The sequence below is a fragment of the Oncorhynchus masou genome, chromosome 32 (genome assembly GCF_036934945.1).
Source record: "Oncorhynchus masou masou isolate Uvic2021 chromosome 32, UVic_Omas_1.1, whole genome shotgun sequence".
Lineage (NCBI taxonomy): Eukaryota > Metazoa > Chordata > Actinopteri > Salmoniformes > Salmonidae > Oncorhynchus > Oncorhynchus masou.
Genome location: NC_088243.1, coordinates 2789893 through 2808217, shown reverse-complemented (window position 1 = coordinate 2808217; position 18325 = coordinate 2789893). Strand labels below are relative to the sequence as shown.

Genomic DNA, 18325 nt, shown 5'->3' with positions numbered 1-18325 from the left:
CCTGAAACACAACCACAACTAGTTAGCCTGAAACACAACGACATCACAACCACAACTAGTTAGCCTGAAACACAACCGCAACTAGTTAGTCTGAAACACAACCACAACTAGTTAGTCTGAAACACAACCGCAACTAGTTAGTCTGAAACACAACCACAACTAGTTAGTCTGTCCACCACCTTCCGGAGACACCTGAAACCCCACCTCTTCAAGGAATACCTAGGATAGGATAAGTAATCCTTCTCACCCCCCCCCTTAATGATTTAGATGCACTATTGTAAAGTGGCTGTTCCACTGGATGTCAGAAGGTGAATTCACCAATTTGTAAGTCGCTCTGGATAAGAGCGTCTGCTAAATGACTTAAATGTAAATGTAAATGTCCGACCTGGCCTAAGGTAAAGAGTATCTCTCTGTCTCACCTGGCCTAAGGTAAAGAGTATCTCTCTGTCTCACCTGGCCTAAGGTAAAGGGTATCTCTCTGTCTCACCTGACCAAAGGTAAAGGGTATCTCTCTGTCTCACCTGACCAAAGGTAAAGGGTATCTCTCTGTCTCACCTGGCCTAAGGTAAAGGGTATCTCTCTGTCTCACCTGGCCTAAGGTAAAGGGTATCTCTCTGTCTCACCTGACCAAAGGTAAAGAGTATCTCTCTGTCTCACCTGGCCTAAGGTAAAGGGTATCTCTCTGTCTCACCTGACCAAAGGTAAAGAGTATCTCTCTGTCTCACCTGACCAAAGGTAAAGGGTATCTCTCTGTCTCACCTGACCAAAGGTAAAGGGTATCTCTCTGTCTCACCTGACCAAAGGTAAAGGGTATCTCTCTGTCTCACCTGGCCTAAGGTAAAGGGTATCTCTCTGTCTCACCTGACCAAAGGTAAAGAGTATCTCTCTGTCTCACCTGGCCTAAGGTAAAGGGTATCTCTCTGTCTCACCTGGCCTAAGGTAAAGGGTATCTCTCTGTCTCACCTGACCAAAGGTAAAGAGTATCTCTCTGTCTCACCTGGCCTAAGGTAAAGGGTATCTCTGTGTCTCACCTGGCCTAAGGTAAAGGGTATCTCTCTGTCTCACCTGACCAAAGGTAAAGGGTATCTCTCTGTCTCACCTGACCAAAGGTAAAGGGTATCTCTCTGTCTCACCTGACCAAAGGTAAAGGGTATCTCTCTGTCTCACCTGGCCTAAGGTAAAGGGTATCTCTCTGTCTCACCTGACCAAAGGTAAAGGGTATCTCTGTGTCTCACCTGGCCTAAGGTAAAGGGTATCTCTCTGTCTCACCTGACCAAAGGTAAAGGGTATCTCTCTGTCTCACCTGACCAAAGGTAAAGGGTATCTCTCTGTCTCACCTGGCCTAAGGTAAAGGGTATCTCTGTGTCTCACCTGGCCTAAGGTAAAGGGTATCTCTCTGTCTCACCTGACCAAAGGTAAAGAGTATCTCTCTGTCTCACCTGGCCTAAGGTAAAGGGTATCTCTCTGTCTCACCTGGCCTAAGGTAAAGGGTATCTCTCTGTCTCACCTGACCAAAGGTAAAGGGTATCTCTCTGTCTCACCTGGCCTAAGGTAAAGGGTATCTCTCTGTCTCACCTGGCCTAAGGTAAAGGGTATCTCTCTGTCTCACCTGGCCTAAGGTAAAGGGTATCTCTCTGTCTCACCTGGCCTAAGGTAAAGGGTATCTCTCTGTCTCACCTGGCCTAAGGTAAAGGGTATCTCTCTGTCTCACCTGACCAAAGGTAAAGGGTATCTCTCTGTCTCACCTGGCCTAAGGTAAAGGGTATCTCTCTGTCTCACCTGACCAAAGGTAAAGGGTATCTCTCTGTCTCACCTGGCCTAAGGTAAAGGGTATCTCTCTGTCTCACCTGGCCTAAGGTAAAGGGTATCTCTCTGTCTCACCTGACCAAAGGTAAAGAGTATCTGTCTCACCTGGCCTAAGGTAAAGGGTATCTCTCTGTCTCACCTGACCAAAGGTAAAGAGTATCTCTCTGTCTCACCTGACCAAAGGTAAAGGGTATCTCTCTGTCTCACCTGACCAAAGGTAAAGGGTATCTCTCTGTCTCACCTGGCCTAAGGTAAAGGGTATCTCTCTGTCTCACCTGGCCTAAGGTAAAGAGTATCTCTCTGTCTCACCTGGCCTAAGGTAAAGGGTATCTCTCTGTCTCACCTGGCCTAAGGTAAAGGGTATCTCTCTGTCTCACCTGGCCTAAGGTAAAGGGTATCTCTAAGTTAAGGTGTTTCCCCTAGATATCGCCCCTTTCTCTCACCTGGTCCTAGAGAACTCCCATTTGGGGTCTGATGGAAGCTCCAGCTCCAAGACATTGGACAGCATTGGTCCATCGCTGGATGACAGACGTGCAATCCTGACCAATGGTGTGTTGGAGTTCATGGAGGAGTTAGACTCCAAGGAAACCTGCTGGGTGATAAAGACAGACTGTTATAGTCTCTGAAGAGGAGAGAGGGATGGGAGAGGAGAGGGAGTGGACTGGATATGAGCTGTTACAATAGGGAGGGTGAAACTGGATGGTTCACTCCTCTGCGTGAAAAAGACAGACTGTTAAAGTCTCTGAAGAGTGAGGTTACAGTCTCTGAAGAGGAGAGAGTTTATAGTCTCTGAAGAGGAGAGAGGTTACAGTCTCTGAAGAGGAGAGAGGTTACAGTCTCTGAAGAGGACAGAGGTTATAGTCTCTGAAGAGGAGTGAGGTTATAGTCTCTGAAGAGGAGAGAGGTTATAGTCTCTGAAGAGGAGTGAGGTTATAGTCTCTGAAGAGGAGAGAGGTTATAGTCTCTGAAGAGGAGTGAGGTTATAGTCTCTGAAGAGGAGAGAGTTTATAGTCTCTGAAGAGGAGAGAGGTAACAGTCTCTGAAGAGGAGAGAGGTTACAGTCTCTGAAGAGGACAGAGGTTATAGTCTCTGAAGAGGAGTGAGGTTATAGTCTCTGAAGAGGAGAGAGGTTATAGTCTCTGAAGAGGAGTGAGGTTATAGTCTCTGAAGAGGAGAGAGGTTATAGTCTCTGAAGAGGAGTGAGGTTATAGTCTCTGAAGAGGAGAGAGGTTATAGTCTCTGAAGAGGAGAGAGGTTATAGTCTCTGAAGAGGAGAGAGGTTATAGTCTCTGAAGAGGAGAGAGGTTATCGTCTCTGAAGAGGAGAGAGGTTATAGTCTCTGAAGAGGAGAGAGGTTATAGTCTCTGAAGAGGAGAGAGGTTATAGTCTCTGAAGAGGAGAGAGGTTATAGTCTCTGAAGAGGAGTGAGGTTATAGTCTCTGAAGAGGAGAGAGGTTATAGTCTCTGAAGAGGACAGAGGTTATAGTCTCTGAAGAGGCGAGAGGTTATCATCTCTGAAGAGGAGAAAGGTTATAGTCTCTGAAGAGGAGAGAGGTTACCACTCTGAAGAGGAGAGAGGTTATAGTCTCTGAAGAGGAGTGAGGTTATAGTCTCTGAAGAGGAGAGAGGTTACAGTCTCTGAAGAGGAGAGAGGTTACAGTCTCTGAAGAGGAGTGAGGTTATAGTCTCTGAAGAGGAGAGAGGTTATAGTCTCTGAAGAGGAGAGAGGTTATAGTCTCTGAAGAGGAGAGAGGTTACCACTCTGAAGAGGAGAGAGGGATGGGAGAGGAGAGGGAGTGGACTGGATATGAGCTGTTACAATAGGGAGGGTGAAACTGGATGGTTCACTCCTCTGCGTGAAAAAGACAGACTGTTAAAGTCTCTGAAGAGTAGAGAGGTTATAGTCTCTGAAGAGGAGAGAGGTTACAGTCTCAGAAGAGAGTGAGGGTACAGTCTCTGAAGAGGAGAGAGGTTATAGTCTCTGAAGCGGAGAGAGGTTACAGTCTCTGAAGAGGAGAGAGGTTATAGTCTCTGAAGAGGAGAGAGGTTATAGTCTCTGAAGAGGAGAGAGGTTACAGTCTCTGAAGAGGAGAGAGGTTATAGTCTCCGAAGAGGAGAGAGGTTACAGTCTCTGAAGAGGAGAGAGGTTATAGTCTCTGAAGAGGAGAGAGGTTATAGTCTCTGAAGAGGAGAGAGGTTATAGTCTCTGAAGAGGAGAGAGGTTATAGTCTCTGAAGAGGAGAGAGGTTATAGTCTCTGAAGAGGAGAGAGGTTAAGGTCTCCGAAGAGGAGAAAGGTTACAGTCTCTGAAAGGGAGAGAGGTTATAGTCTCTGAAGAGGAGAGAGGTTATAGTCTCTGAAGAGGAGAGAGGTTATAGTCTCTGAAGAGGTGTGAGGTTATAGTCTCTGAAGAGGCGAGAGGTTATCATCTCTGAAGAGGAGAGAGGTTACAGTCTCTGAAGAGGAGAGAGGTTACCACTCTGAAGAGGAGAGAGGTTATAGTCTCTGAAGAGGAGTGAGGTTATAGTCTCTGAAGAGGAGAGAGGTTACAGTCTCTGGTTACAGTCTCTGAAGAGGAGTAGTGGTAGTGGTATAGATACAGTAGTGGTCTGGTAGTGGTATAGAGACAGTAGTGGTATAGAGACAGTAGTTGTCTGGTAGTGGTAGTGGTATAGAGACAGTAGTGGTCTGGTAGTGGTATAGAGACAGTAGTGGTCTGGTAGTGGTAGTGGTATAGAGACAGTAGTGGTCTGGTAGTGGTGTAGATACAGTAGTTGTCTGGTAGTGGTATAGAGACAGTAGTTGTCTGGTAGTGGTATAGATACAGTAGTGGTCTGGTAGTGGTATAGAGACAGTAGTGGTCTGGTAGTGGTATAGAGACAGTAGTGGTCTGGTAGTGGTAGTGATATAGAGACAGTAGTGGTCTGGTAGTGGTAATGGTATAGAAACAGTAGTGGTCTGGTAGTGGTATAGAGACAATAGTGGTCTGGTAGTGATATGGAGACAGTAGTGGTCTGGTAGTGGTAGTGGTATAGAGACAATAGTGGTCTGGTAGTGGTATAGAGACAGTGGTGGTCTGGTAGTGGTATAGAGACAGTAGTTGTCTGGTAGTGGTAATGGTATAGAGACAGTAGTGGTCTGGTAGTGATATAGAGACAGTAGTGGTCTGGTAGTGGTATAGAGACAGTAGTGGTCTGGTAGTGGTGTAGATACAGTAGTTGTCTGGTAGTGGTATAGATACAGTAGTGGTCTGGTAGTGGTATAGATACAGTAGTGGTCTGGTAGTGGTAGTGATATAGAGACAGTAGTGGTCTGGTAGTGGTATAGATACAGTAGTGGTCTGGTAGTGGTAATGGTATAGAGACAGTAGTGGTCTGGTAGTGATATAGAGACAGTAGTGGTCTGGTAGTGGTATAGAGACAGTAGTGGTCTGGTAGTGGTGTAGATACAGTAGTGGTCTGGTAGTGGTATAGATACAGTAGTGGTCTGGTAGTGGTAGTGATATAGAGACAGTAGTGGTCTGGTAGTGGTATAGATACAGTAGTGGTCTGGTAGTGGTATAGATACAGTAGTGGTCTGGTAGTGGTAGTGATATAGAGACAGTAGTTGTCTGGTAGTGGTATAGAGACAGTAGTGGTCTGGTAATGGTATAGAAACAGTAGTGGTCTGGTAGTGGTATAGAGACAGTAGTTGTCTGGTAGTGGTAATGGTATGGAGACAGTAGTGGTCTGGTAGTGGTGTAGATACAGTAGTTGTCTGGTAGTGGTATAGATACAGTAGTGGTCTGGTAGTGGTAGTGATATAGAGACAGTAGTGGTCTGGTAGTGGTATAGATACAGTAGTGGTCTGGTAGTGGTATAGATACAGTAGTGGTCTGGTAGTGGTAGTGATATAGAGACAGTAGTGGTCTGGTAGTGGTATAGATACAGTAGTGGTCTGGTAGTGGTATAGATACAGTAGTGGTCTGGTAGTGGTAGTGATATAGAGACAGTAGTTGTCTGGTAGTGGTATAGAGACAGTAGTGGTCTGGTAATGGTATAGAAACAGTAGTGGTCTGGTAGTGGTATAGAGACAGTAGTTGTCTGGTAGTGGTAATGGTATGGAGACAGTAGTGGTCTGGTAGTGGTGTAGATACAGTAGTTGTCTGGTAGTGGTATAGATACAGTAGTGGTCTGGTAGTGGTATAGATACAGTAGTGGTCTGGTAGTGGTAGTGATATAGAGACAGTAGTGGTCTGGTAGTGGTAATGGTATAGAGACAGTAGTGGTCTGGTAGTGGTATAGATACAGTAGTTCTCTGGTAGTGGTATAGAGACAGTAGTGGTCTGGTAGTGGTATAGATACAGTAGTGGTCTGGTAGTGATATAGAGACAATAGTGGTCTGGTAGTGGTAATGGTATAGAGACAGTAGTGGTCTGGTAGTGGTATAGAGACAGTAGTGGTCTGGTAGTGGTATAGAGACAGTAGTGGTCTGGTAGTGGTATAGATACAGTAGTGGTCTGGTAGTGGTATAGAGACAGTAGTGGTCTGGTAGTGGTATAGAGACAGTAGTGGTCTGGTAGTGGTATAGATACAGTAGTGGTCTGGTAGTGGTAGTGATATAGAGACAGTAGTTGTCTGGTAGTGGTATAGATACAGTAGTGGTCTGGTAGTGGTATAGAGACAGTAGTGGTCTGGTAGTGGTATAGATACAGTAGTGGTCTGGTAGTGGTATAGAGACAGTAGTGGTCTGGTAGTGGTATAGAGACAGTAGTGGTCTGGTAGTGGTATAGATACAGTAGTGGTCTGGTAGTGGTAGTGATATAGAGACAGTAGTTGTCTGGTAGTGGTATAGAGACAGTAGTTGTCTGGTAGTGGTATAGAGACAGTAGTTGTCTGGTAGTGGTATAGATACAGTAGTGGTCTGGTAGTGGTATAGAGAGAGTAGTGGTCTGGTAGTAGTATAGAGACAGTAGTGTACTAAGGGTGTTCAACATCCCAACCTTTTATAGCATTATGTAGTCCAAATATAACATGATTCCACTATTTGTATCAGTTTGAATCACCTTTTATGGGGGAAGTTTATTTTGAAGGCAAACTTCAAATTCCACTATTGTGGCTAATCCTTTATTTGGCTAGCTTCACACAGGTGTTCATGGCAGAGGTGTCGACAAATATCCAACACGTGGCTTAGTTGTTAGTTTGGCAATGTTGATCAGCACACAGTTGGATTACAATGTCAAGAAGGCAGGAGAAGGGGTTTACTGGAGTGTATTGTAAAGGTTCCACTGTTGAGTTTATCTGATACTTTTGCACACTGCAGTCAGTGCCCAACAGAGACAGGGGCACTGTTTGAGTTAGCTAGCATAACATTTACTCAGCAGTTTGAGCTGTGTCCTGTAAACAGTGAAATGTGACTAGCTAGCTAATGGCTGAAGTTATTTGTGTAACAAACCTTCCATAAATAAATACAGCTAACTACCTTTTAATGAATTGCCTGTTAATTAGGTAGCTAGTTACAGTAGCTTTCAGCTAGCTAGCTATAGAGGCTAGCTGCTGGACTTAGTACAATCAAGCTAACGTTAATTTGTTAACATTATTTAGCTCGCTACCTAGCTAATTAAAGTTTCTGTTTGCATTTATAGATTAACCTCAGCTTGAATACCACCATGTAGCCAGCTATCTACAGTAGCCTAGGTTTGTTTACACTTCTTCTAACTGGCAGCATGGTGCAGGCAGCTGTGCTGTTGCCAAGCAACCGACCCGCGGTTAGAACTCGGCAAAAAATATGTTAGCATTGTCAGAAATGCTACAAAAAGGTAGGACATCGATGGTTCTTAACGGACAGAAATTAGCATGTGAGAGTGATAATTTATACATTTGATAAAAACTGTTGCACCTTGAAATGTAGTAAATCTTGCATTTTTTTATCCAAGGACCCCTTTATGGATGCTGTGGTCTCGTTTTAATCCGACGTTTAGAATTTGACCTAGGTAGGCGCAAGAAATATTCTTAAAAATCAATTGCTAATGACACTTTTAAAATATCAGGTATGTGGTTCTCGATAACGGCCGAACGGCTCATGACGAGAGGCGGGAATTGTTTATTTATTCATTTTCATTTTTATTGAACCTTTATTTGACGAGGCAAGTCAGTTAAGAACAAATGCTTATTTACAATGACAGCCAAGGAACAGTGGGTTACCTGCCTTGTTTTTACCTTGTCAGCTTGGGGTTTCGATCTTGCAACCTTTCGGTTAAAAGTCCAACACTCTAAACACTAGGCTACCTGCCGCCCAGGCAGGAGGAGGATGGAGGATACTGGTGTGTACCCTGGAGGATACTCATGTGAAATCTGCCACACCCCCTTTTGAATCAGCTTTGTTTTGTCAGAGGAGAAAAACATTCCCACATTTAAACCGGCCAAACCTTCCCCTAACCCGGATGATGCTGGGCCAATTGTGCAACGCCCCATAGGACTCCTGGTCCTGGCCGATTGTGATACAGCCGGGGATCGAACCCCAGGCTTTAGTGACGCCGCGACACTGCGTTGCAGTGCCTTGATCTGTAGATGTCTGGCACATCCAACTTATTTGGTTTGATCACTTTACACATTTATTTTGGGAACCTCTCCCGTAAATGGCACATGGGTGGAGAAGGACCGTCTCATTTCATGAGCAGAGAAGGACCGTCTCATTTCATGAGTAGAGAAGAACCATCTCATTTCATGAGCAGAGAAGGACCGTCTCATTTCATGAGCAGAGAAGGACCGTCTCATTTCATGAGCAGAGAAGGACCGTCTCATTTCATGAGCAGAGAAGGACCGTCTCATTTCATGAGCAGAGAAGGACCGTCTCATTTCATGAGCAGAGAAGGACCGTCTCATTTCATGAGCAGAGAAGGACCATCTCATTTCATCAGCAGAGAAGGACCATCTCATGAGCAGAGAAAGGACCATCTCATTTCATGAGTAGAGAAGGACAATCTCATTTCATGAGTAGAAAAGGACCATCTCATTTCATGAGCAGAGAAGAACCGTCTCATTTCATGAGTAGAGAAGGACCGTCTCATTTCATGAGCAGAGAAGGACCATCTCATTTCATGAGCAGAGAAGAACCGTCTCATTTCATGAGTAGATAAGGACCGTCTCATTTCATGAGCAGAGAAGAACCATCTCATTTCATGAGCAGAGAAGGACCATCTCATTTCATGAGTAGAAAAGAACCATCTCCTTTCATGAGCAGAGAAGAACCATCTCATTTCATGAGTAGAAAAGGACCGTCTCATTTCATGAGTAGAGAAGGACCGTCTCATTTCATGAGCAGAGAAAGGACCATCTCATTTCATGAGTAGAGAAGGACCGTCTCATTTCATGAGTGGAGAAGGACCGTCTCATTTCATGAGTGGAGAAGGACCGTCTCATTTCATGAGTAGAGAAGGACCGTCTCATTTCATGAGTAGAGTTGGACCGTCTCATTTCATGAGTAGAGAAGGACCGTCTCATTTCATGAGTAGAGAAGGACCGTCTCATTTCAAGCAAGAGCATTTCCGTCCACGTTCAATCTGCTCACCGGCTCTCCTGGATGAACTTTGACCTTTTTCAAAAGGAGGAGAGCGAGGACAGAGGAGAGAGGACCCAGGCGGTGAGCAAATGTAATTTATAAAAGGCCAGTTTACAGGTTTGTTGGAAATCTTGTATCTACTTTCTGTTACCTGTCTCTTTAAGGGGAACTTGGAGAGTTTCTGGATGGGCGGGGAGGGCAGGGTCTTCTGGGTAGACATCCTCATACGACAGAGGATGATGATGACGACGGCCAGGATGAACAGCACGCAGCCCGTCACATAGATCAGGATGTCAGCATAGTCATCCTCCTTGTCACCATCGTGCAGCGCTGGGAGAGGTCAGGGGTTAGAGGTCAGGGGTTAGAGATCAGGGGTTAGAGGTTACAGAGTTAACGTTGGACTACAGTCACAACCACAACTACACTACAAACGTTGCAGACGGGCCCAGATCAGCTTGAACTATCATTTCAACAGCTTATCCCTCATTATCTGGGGCGGCAGTGTAGCCTTGTGGTTTGAGCGTTGGACTAGTAACCAGAAGGTTGAGAGTTCAAACCCCCGAGCTGACAAGGTACAAATCTGTCGTTCTGCCCATGAACAGGCAGTTAGCCCACTGTTCCCAGGCCGTCATTGAAATTAAGAATTTGTTCTTAACTGACTTGCCTGGTTAAATAAAGGTAAAATAATTTTTTAATTTTTTTTATCAAGACTGGCGTAACAATGTGTGATAAGGAGTTGGAAACTTGGCAAAAAAGCAGGAAAAGAATGGAACCCAGGCTCAGGAATCACAACCAGTGTGTTTAAATGTGTTGATTAATACCCTACTGTCTTTGTTCAGTTGAATCACAACCAGTGTGTTTAAATGTGTTGATTAATACCCTACTGTCTTTGTTCAGTTGAATCACAACCAGTGTGTTTCAATGTGTTGATTAATACCCTACTGTCTTTGTTCAGTTGAATCACAACCAGTGTGTTTAAATGTGTTGATTAATACCCTACTGTCTTTGTTCAGTTGAGTCACAACCAGTGTGATTAAATGTGTTGATTAATACCCTACTGTCTTTGTTCAGTTGAGTCACAACCAGTGTGTTTAAATGTGTTGATTAATACCCTACTGTCTTTGTTCAGTTGAATCACAACCAGTGTGTTTAAATGTGTTGATTAATACCCTACTGTCTTTGTTCAGTTGAATCACAACCAGTGTGTTTAAATGTGTTGATTAATACCCTACTGTCTTTGTTCAGTTGAATCACAACCAGTGTGATTAAATGTGTTGATTAATACCCTACTGTCTTTGTTCAGTTGAGTCACAACCAGTGTGTTTCAATGTGTTGATTAATACCCTACTGTCTTTGTTCAGTTGAGTCACAACCAGTGTGTTTAAATGTGTTGATTAATACCCTACTGTCTTTGTTCAGTTGAATCACAACCAGTGTGTTTCAATGTGTTGATTAATACCCTACTGTCTTTGTTCAGTTGAATCACAACCAGTGTGTTTAAATGTGTTGATTAATACCCTACTGTCTTTGTTCAGTTGAATCACAACCAGTGTGATTAAATGTGTTGATTAATACCCTACTGTCTTTGTTCAGTTGAGTCACAACCAGTGTGTTTAAATGTGTTGATTAATACCCTACTGTCTTTGTTCAGTTGAGTCACAACCAGTGTGTTTAAATGTGTTGATTAATACCCTACTGTCTTTGTTCAGTTGAATCACAACCAGTGTGTTTAAATGTGTTGATTAATACCCTACTGTCTTTGTTCAGTTGAATCACAACCAGTGTGTTTAAATGTGTTGATTAATACCCTACTGTCTTTGTTCAGTTGAATCACAACCAGTGTGTTTAAATGTGTTGATTAATACCCTACTGTCTTTGTTCAGTTGAATCACAACCAGTGTGTTTAAATGTGTTGATTAATACCCTACTGTCTTTGTTCAGTTGAATCACAACCAGTGTGTTTAAATGTGTTGATTAATACCCTACTGTCTTTGTTCAGTTGAGTCACAACCAGTGTGTTTAAATGTGTTGATTAATACCCTACTGTCTTTGTTCAGTTGAGTCACAACCAGTGTGTTTAAATGTGTTGATTAATACCCTACTGTCTTTGTTCAGTTGAGTCACAACCAGTGTGTTTAAATGTGTTGATTAATACCCTACTGTCTTTGTTCAGTTGAGTCACAACCAGTGTGATTAAATGTGTTGATTAATACCCTACTGTCTTTGTTCAGTTGAGTCACAACCAGTGTGTTTAAATGTGTTGATTAATACCCTACTGTCTTTGTTCAGTTGAGTCACAACCAGTGTGATTAAATGTGTTGATTAATACCCTACTGTCTTTGTTCAGTTGAGTCACAACCAGTGTGTTTAAATGTGTTGATTAATACCCTACTGTCTTTGTTCAGTTGAATCACAACCAGTGTGTTTAAATGTGTTGATTAATACCCTACTGTCTTTGTTCAGTTGAATCACAACCAGTGTGATTAAATGTGTTGATTAATACCCTACTGTCTTTGTTCAGTTGAGTCACAACCAGTGTGTTTAAATGTGTTGATTAATACCCTACTGTCTTTGTTCAGTTGAGTCACAACCAGTGTGTTTAAATGTGTTGATTAATACCCTACTGTCTTTGTTCAGTTGAGTCACAACCAGTGTGTTTAAATGTGTTGATTAATACCCTACTGTCTTTGTTCAGTTGAGTCACAACCAGTGTGTTTAAATGTGTTGATTAATACCCTACTGTCTTTGTTCAGTTGAATCACAACCAGTGTGTTTAAATGTGTTGATTAATACCCTACTGTCTTTGTTCAGTTGAATCACAACCAGTGTGATTAAATGTGTTGATTAATACCCTACTGTCTTTGTTCAGTTGAGTCACAACCAGTGTGTTTAAATGTGTTGATTAATACCCTACTGTCTTTGTTCAGTTGAATCACAACCAGTGTGTTTATATGTGTTGATTAATACCCTACTGTCTTTGTTCAGTTGAATCACAACCAGTGTGTTTAAATGTGTTGATTAATACCCTACTGTCTTTGTTCAGTTGAATCACAACCAGTGTGTTTAAATGTGTTGATTAATACCCTACTGTCTTTGTTCAGTTGAATCACAACCAGTGTGTTTAAATGTGTTGATTAATACCCTACTGTCTTTGTTCAGTTGAGTCACAACCAGTGTGTTTAAATGTGTTGATTAATACCCTACTGTCTTTGTTCAGTTGAGTCACAACCAGTGTGTTTAAATGTGTTGATTAATACCCTACTGTCTTTGTTCAGTTGAATCACAACCAGTGTGTTTCAATGTGTTGATTAATACCCTACTGTCTTTGTTCAGTTGAATCACAACCAGTGTGTTTAAATGTGTTGATTAATACCCTACTGTCTTTGTTCAGTTGAATCACAACCAGTGTGTTTAAATGTGTTGATTAATACCCTACTGTCTTTGTTCAGTTGAGTCACAACCAGTGTGTTTAAATGTGTTGATTAATACCCTACTGTCTTTGTTCAGTTGAATCACAACCAGTGTGTTTAAATGTGTTGATTAATACCCTACTGTCTTTGTTCAGTTGAATCACAACCAGTGTGTTTAAATGTGTTGATTAATACCCTACTGTCTTTGTTCAGTTGAATCACAACCAGTGTGTTTAAATGTGTTGATTAATACCCTACTGTCTTTGTTCAGTTGAATCACAACCAGTGTGTTTAAATGTGTTGATTAATACCCTACTGTCTTTGTTCAGTTGAGTCACAACCAGTGTGTTTAAATGTGTTGATTAATACCCTACTGTCTTTGTTCAGTTGAGTCACAACCAGTGTGTTTAAATGTGTTGATTAATACCCTACTGTCTTTGTTCAGTTGAGTCACAACCAGTGTGTTTAAATGTGTTGATTAATACCCTACTGTCTTTGTTCAGTTGAGTCACAACCAGTGTGATTAAATGTGTTGATTAATACCCTACTGTCTTTGTTCAGTTGAGTCACAACCAGTGTGTTTAAATGTGTTGATTAATACCCTACTGTCTTTGTTCAGTTGAGTCACAACCAGTGTGATTAAATGTGTTGATTAATACCCTACTGTCTTTGTTCAGTTGAGTCACAACCAGTGTGTTTAAATGTGTTGATTAATACCCTACTGTCTTTGTTCAGTTGAATCACAACCAGTGTGATTAAATGTGTTGATTAATACCCTACTGTCTTTGTTCAGTTGAGTCACAACCAGTGTGTTTAAATGTGTTGATTAATACCCTACTGTCTTTGTTCAGTTGAATCACAACCAGTGTGTTTAAATGTGTTGATTAATACCCTACTGTCTATGTTCAGTTGAATCACAACCAGTGTGATTAAATGTGTTGATTACTGTCTTTGTTCAGTTGAGTCACAACCAGTGTGTTTAAATGTGTTGATTAATACCCTACTGTCTTTGTTCAGTTGAGTCACAACCAGTGTGTTTAAATGTGTTGATTAATACCCTACTGTCTTTGTTCAGTTGAGTCACAACCAGTGTGTTTAAATGTGTTGATTAATACCCTACTGTCTTTGTTCAGTTGAGTCACAACCAGTGTGTTTAAATGTGTTGATTAATACCCTACTGTCTTTGTTCAGTTGAATCACAACCAGTGTGTTTAAATGTGTTGATTAATACCCTACTGTCTTTGTTCAGTTGAGTCACAACCAGTGTGTTTAAATGTGTTGATTAATACCCTACTGTCTTTGTTCAGTTGAATCACAACCAGTGTGTTTAAATGTGTTGATTAATACCCTACTGTCTTTGTTCAGTTGAGTCACAACCAGTGTGTTTAAATGTGTTGATTAATACCCTACTGTCTTTGTTCAGTTGAGTCACAACCAGTGTGTTTAAATGTGTTGATTAATACCCTACTGTCTTTGTTCAGTTGAATCACAACCAGTGTGTTTCAATGTGTTGATTAATACCCTACTGTCTTTGTTCAGTTGAATCACAACCAGTGTGTTTAAATGTGTTGATTAATACCCTACTGTCTTTGTTCAGTTGAATCACAACCAGTGTGTTTAAATGTGTTGATTAATACCCTACTGTCTTTGTTCAGTTGAGTCACAACCAGTGTGTTTAAATGTGTTGATTAATACCCTACTGTCTTTGTTCAGTTGAATCACAACCAGTGTGTTTAAATGTGTTGATTAATACCCTACTGTCTTTGTTCAGTTGAATCACAACCAGTGTGTTTAAATGTGTTGATTAATACCCTACTGTCTTTGTTCAGTTGAATCACAACCAGTGTGTTTAAATGTGTTGATTAATACCCTACTGTCTTTGTTCAGTTGAATCACAACCAGTGTGTTTAAATGTGTTGATTAATACCCTACTGTCTTTGTTCAGTTGAGTCACAACCAGTGTGTTTAAATGTGTTGATTAATACCCTACTGTCTTTGTTCAGTTGAGTCACAACCAGTGTGTTTAAATGTGTTGATTAATACCCTACTGTCTTTGTTCAGTTGAGTCACAACCAGTGTGTTTAAATGTGTTGATTAATACCCTACTGTCTTTGTTCAGTTGAGTCACAACCAGTGTGATTAAATGTGTTGATTAATACCCTACTGTCTTTGCTCAGTTGAGTCACAACCAGTGTGTTTAAATGTGTTGATTAATACCCTACTGTCTTTGTTCAGTTGAGTCACAACCAGTGTGATTAAATGTGTTGATTAATACCCTACTGTCTTTGTTCAGTTGAGTCACAACCAGTGTGTTTAAATGTGTTGATTAATACCCTACTGTCTTTGTTCAGTTGAATCACAACCAGTGTGTTTAAATGTGTTGATTAATACCCTACTGTCTTTGTTCAGTTGAATCACAACCAGTGTGATTAAATGTGTTGATTAATACCCTACTGTCTTTGTTCAGTTGAGTCACAACCAGTGTGTTTAAATGTGTTGATTAATACCCTACTGTCTTTGTTCAGTTGAGTCACAACCAGTGTGTTTAAATGTGTTGATTAATACCCTACTGTCTTTGTTCAGTTGAGTCACAACCAGTGTGTTTAAATGTGTTGATTAATACCCTACTGTCTTTGTTCAGTTGAGTCACAACCAGTGTGTTTAAATGTGTTGATTAATACCCTACTGTCTTTGTTCAGTTGAATCACAACCAGTGTGTTTAAATGTGTTGATTAATACCCTACTGTCTTTGTTCAGTTGAATCACAACCAGTGTGATTAAATGTGTTGATTAATACCCTACTGTCTTTGTTCAGTTGAGTCACAACCAGTGTGTTTAAATGTGTTGATTAATACCCTACTGTCTTTGTTCAGTTGAATCACAACCAGTGTGTTTAAATGTGTTGATTAATACCCTACTGTCTTTGTTCAGTTGAGTCACAACCAGTGTGTTTAAATGTGTTGATTAATACCCTACTGTCTTTGTTCAGTTGAATCACAACCAGTGTGTTTAAATGTGTTGATTAATACCCTACTGTCTTTGTTCAGTTGAGTCACAACCAGTGTGTTTAAATGTGTTGATTAATACCCTACTGTCTTTGTTCAGTTGAATCACAACCAGTGTGTTTAAATGTGTTGATTAATACCCTACTGTCTTTGTTCAGTTGAGTCACAACCAGTGTGTTTAAATGTGTTGATTAATACCCTACTGTCTTTGTTCAGTTGAATCACAACCAGTGTGTTTAAATGTGTTGATTAATACCCTACTGTCTTTGTTCAGTTGAATCACAACCAGTGTGTTTAAATGTGTTGATTAATACCCTACTGTCTTTGTTCAGTTGAATCACAACCAGTGTGTTTAAATGTGTTGATTAATACCCTACTTTCTTTGTTCAGTTGAGTCACAACCAGTGTGTTTAAATGTGTTGATTAATACCCTACTGTCTTTGTTCAGTTGAGTCACAACCAGTGTGTTTAAATGTGTTGATTAATACCCTACTGTCTTTGTTCAGTTGAGTCACAACCAGTGTGTTTAAATGTGTTGATTAATACCCTACTGTCTTTGTTCAGTTGAGTCACAACCAGTGTGATTAAATGTGTTGATTAATACCCTACTGTCTTTGTTCAGTTGAGTCACAACCAGTGTGTTTAAATGTGTTGATTAATACCCTACTGTCTTTGTTCAGTTGAGTCACAACAAGTGTGATTAAATGTGTTGATTAATACCCTACTGTCTTTGTTCAGTTGAGTCACAACCAGTGTGTTTAAATGTGTTGATTAATACCCTACTGTCTTTGTTCAGTTGAATCACAACCAATGTGTTTAAATGTGTTGATTAATACCCTACTGTCTTTGTTCAGTTGAATCACAACCAGTGTGATTAAATGTGTTGATTAATACCCTACTGTCTTTGTTCAGTTGAGTCACAACCAGTGTGTTTAAATGTGTTGATTAATACCCTACTGTCTTTGATCAGTTGAGTCACAACCAGTGTGATTAAATGTGTTGATTAATACCCTACTGTCTTTGTTCAGTTGAGTCACAACCAGTGTGTTTAAATGTGTTGATTAATACCCTACTGTCTTTGTTCAGTTGAGTCACAACAAGTGTGATTAAATGTGTTGATTAATACCCTACTGTCTTTGTTCAGTTGAGTCACAACCAGTGTGTTTAAATGTGTTGATTAATACCCTACTGTCTTTGTTCAGTTGAATCACAACCAATGTGTTTAAATGTGTTGATTAATACCCTACTGTCTTTGTTCAGTTGAATCACAACCAGTGTGATTAAATGTGTTGATTAATACCCTACTGTCTTTGTTCAGTTGAGTCACAACCAGTGTGTTTAAATGTGTTGATTAATACCCTACTGTCTTTGTTCAGTTGAGTCACAACCAGTGTGATTAAATGTGTTGATTAATACCCTACTGTCTTTGTTCAGTTGAGTCACAACCAGTGTGTTTAAATGTGTTGATTAATACCCTACTGTCTTTGTTCAGTTGAATCACAACCAGTGTGATTAAATGTGTTGATTAATACCCTACTGGCTTTGTTCAGTTGAGTCACAACCAGTGTGTTTAAATGTGTTGATTAATACCCTACTGTCTTTGTTCAGTTGAATCACAACCAGTGTGTTTAAATGTGTTGATTAATACCCTACTCTCTTTGTTCAGTTGAATCACAACCAGTGTGATTAAATGTGTTGATTAATACCCTACTGTCTTTGTTCAGTTGAGTCACAACCAGTGTGTTTAAATGTGTTGATTAATACCCTACTGTCTTTGTTCAGTTGAGACACAACCAGTGTGTTTAAATGTGTTGATTAATACCCTACTGTCTTTGTTCAGTTGAGTCACAACCAGTGTGATTAAATGTGTTGATTAATACCCTACTGTCTTTGTTTAGTTGAGTCACAACCAGTGTGTTTAAATGTGTTGATTAATACCCTACTGTCTTTGTTCAGTTGAATCAAAACCAATGTGTTTAAATGTGTTGATTAATACCCTACTGTCTTTGTTCAGTTGAATCACAACCAGTGTGATTAAATGTGTTGATTAATACCCTACTGTCTTTGTTCAGTTGAGTCACAACCAGTGTGTTTAAATGTGTTGATTAATACCCTACTGTCTTTGTTCAGTTGAGTCACAACCAGTGTGTTTAAATGTGTTGATTAATACCCTACTGTCTTTGTTCAGTTGAATCACAACCAGTGTGTTTAAATGTGTTGATTAATACCCTACTGTCTTTGTTCAGTTGAATCACAACCAGTGTGTTTAAATGTGTTGATTAATACCCTACTGTCTTTGTTCAGTTGAATCACAACCAGTGTGTTTAAATGTGTTGATTAATACCCTACTGTCTTTGTTCAGTTGAATCACAACCAGTGTGTTTAAATGTGTTGATTAATACCCTACTGTCTTTGTTCAGTTGAGTCACAACCAGTGTGTTTAAATGTGTTGATTAATACCCTACTGTCTTTGTTCAGTTGAGTCACAACCAGTGTGTTTAAATGTGTTGATTAATACCCTACTGTCTTTGTTCAGTTGAGTCACAACCAGTGTGTTTAAATGTG

At 40.7% G+C, this 18325-nt stretch overlaps 1 protein-coding gene across 6 annotated transcripts in view; it reads right to left on the bottom strand.

The window, feature by feature from the left end:
* Window positions 1-18325, bottom strand: part of fgfr3 (fibroblast growth factor receptor 3) — a 302812-nt gene that overhangs the window by 65240 nt on the left and 219247 nt on the right. For 4 of the 6 annotated variants that reach the window (XM_064953089.1, XM_064953091.1, XM_064953093.1 and 1 more), the window contains 2 exons: window positions 9497-9675; window positions 2250-2398 (listed from right to left, as the gene is read on the bottom strand). In XM_064953089.1, the coding sequence (XP_064809161.1) occupies window positions 2250-2398; window positions 9497-9675 (328 nt within the window). The remainder of the gene's footprint in view (window positions 1-2249; window positions 2399-9496; window positions 9676-18325) is intronic. The other 2 variants (XM_064953090.1, XM_064953092.1) reach the window with 1 other exon arrangement.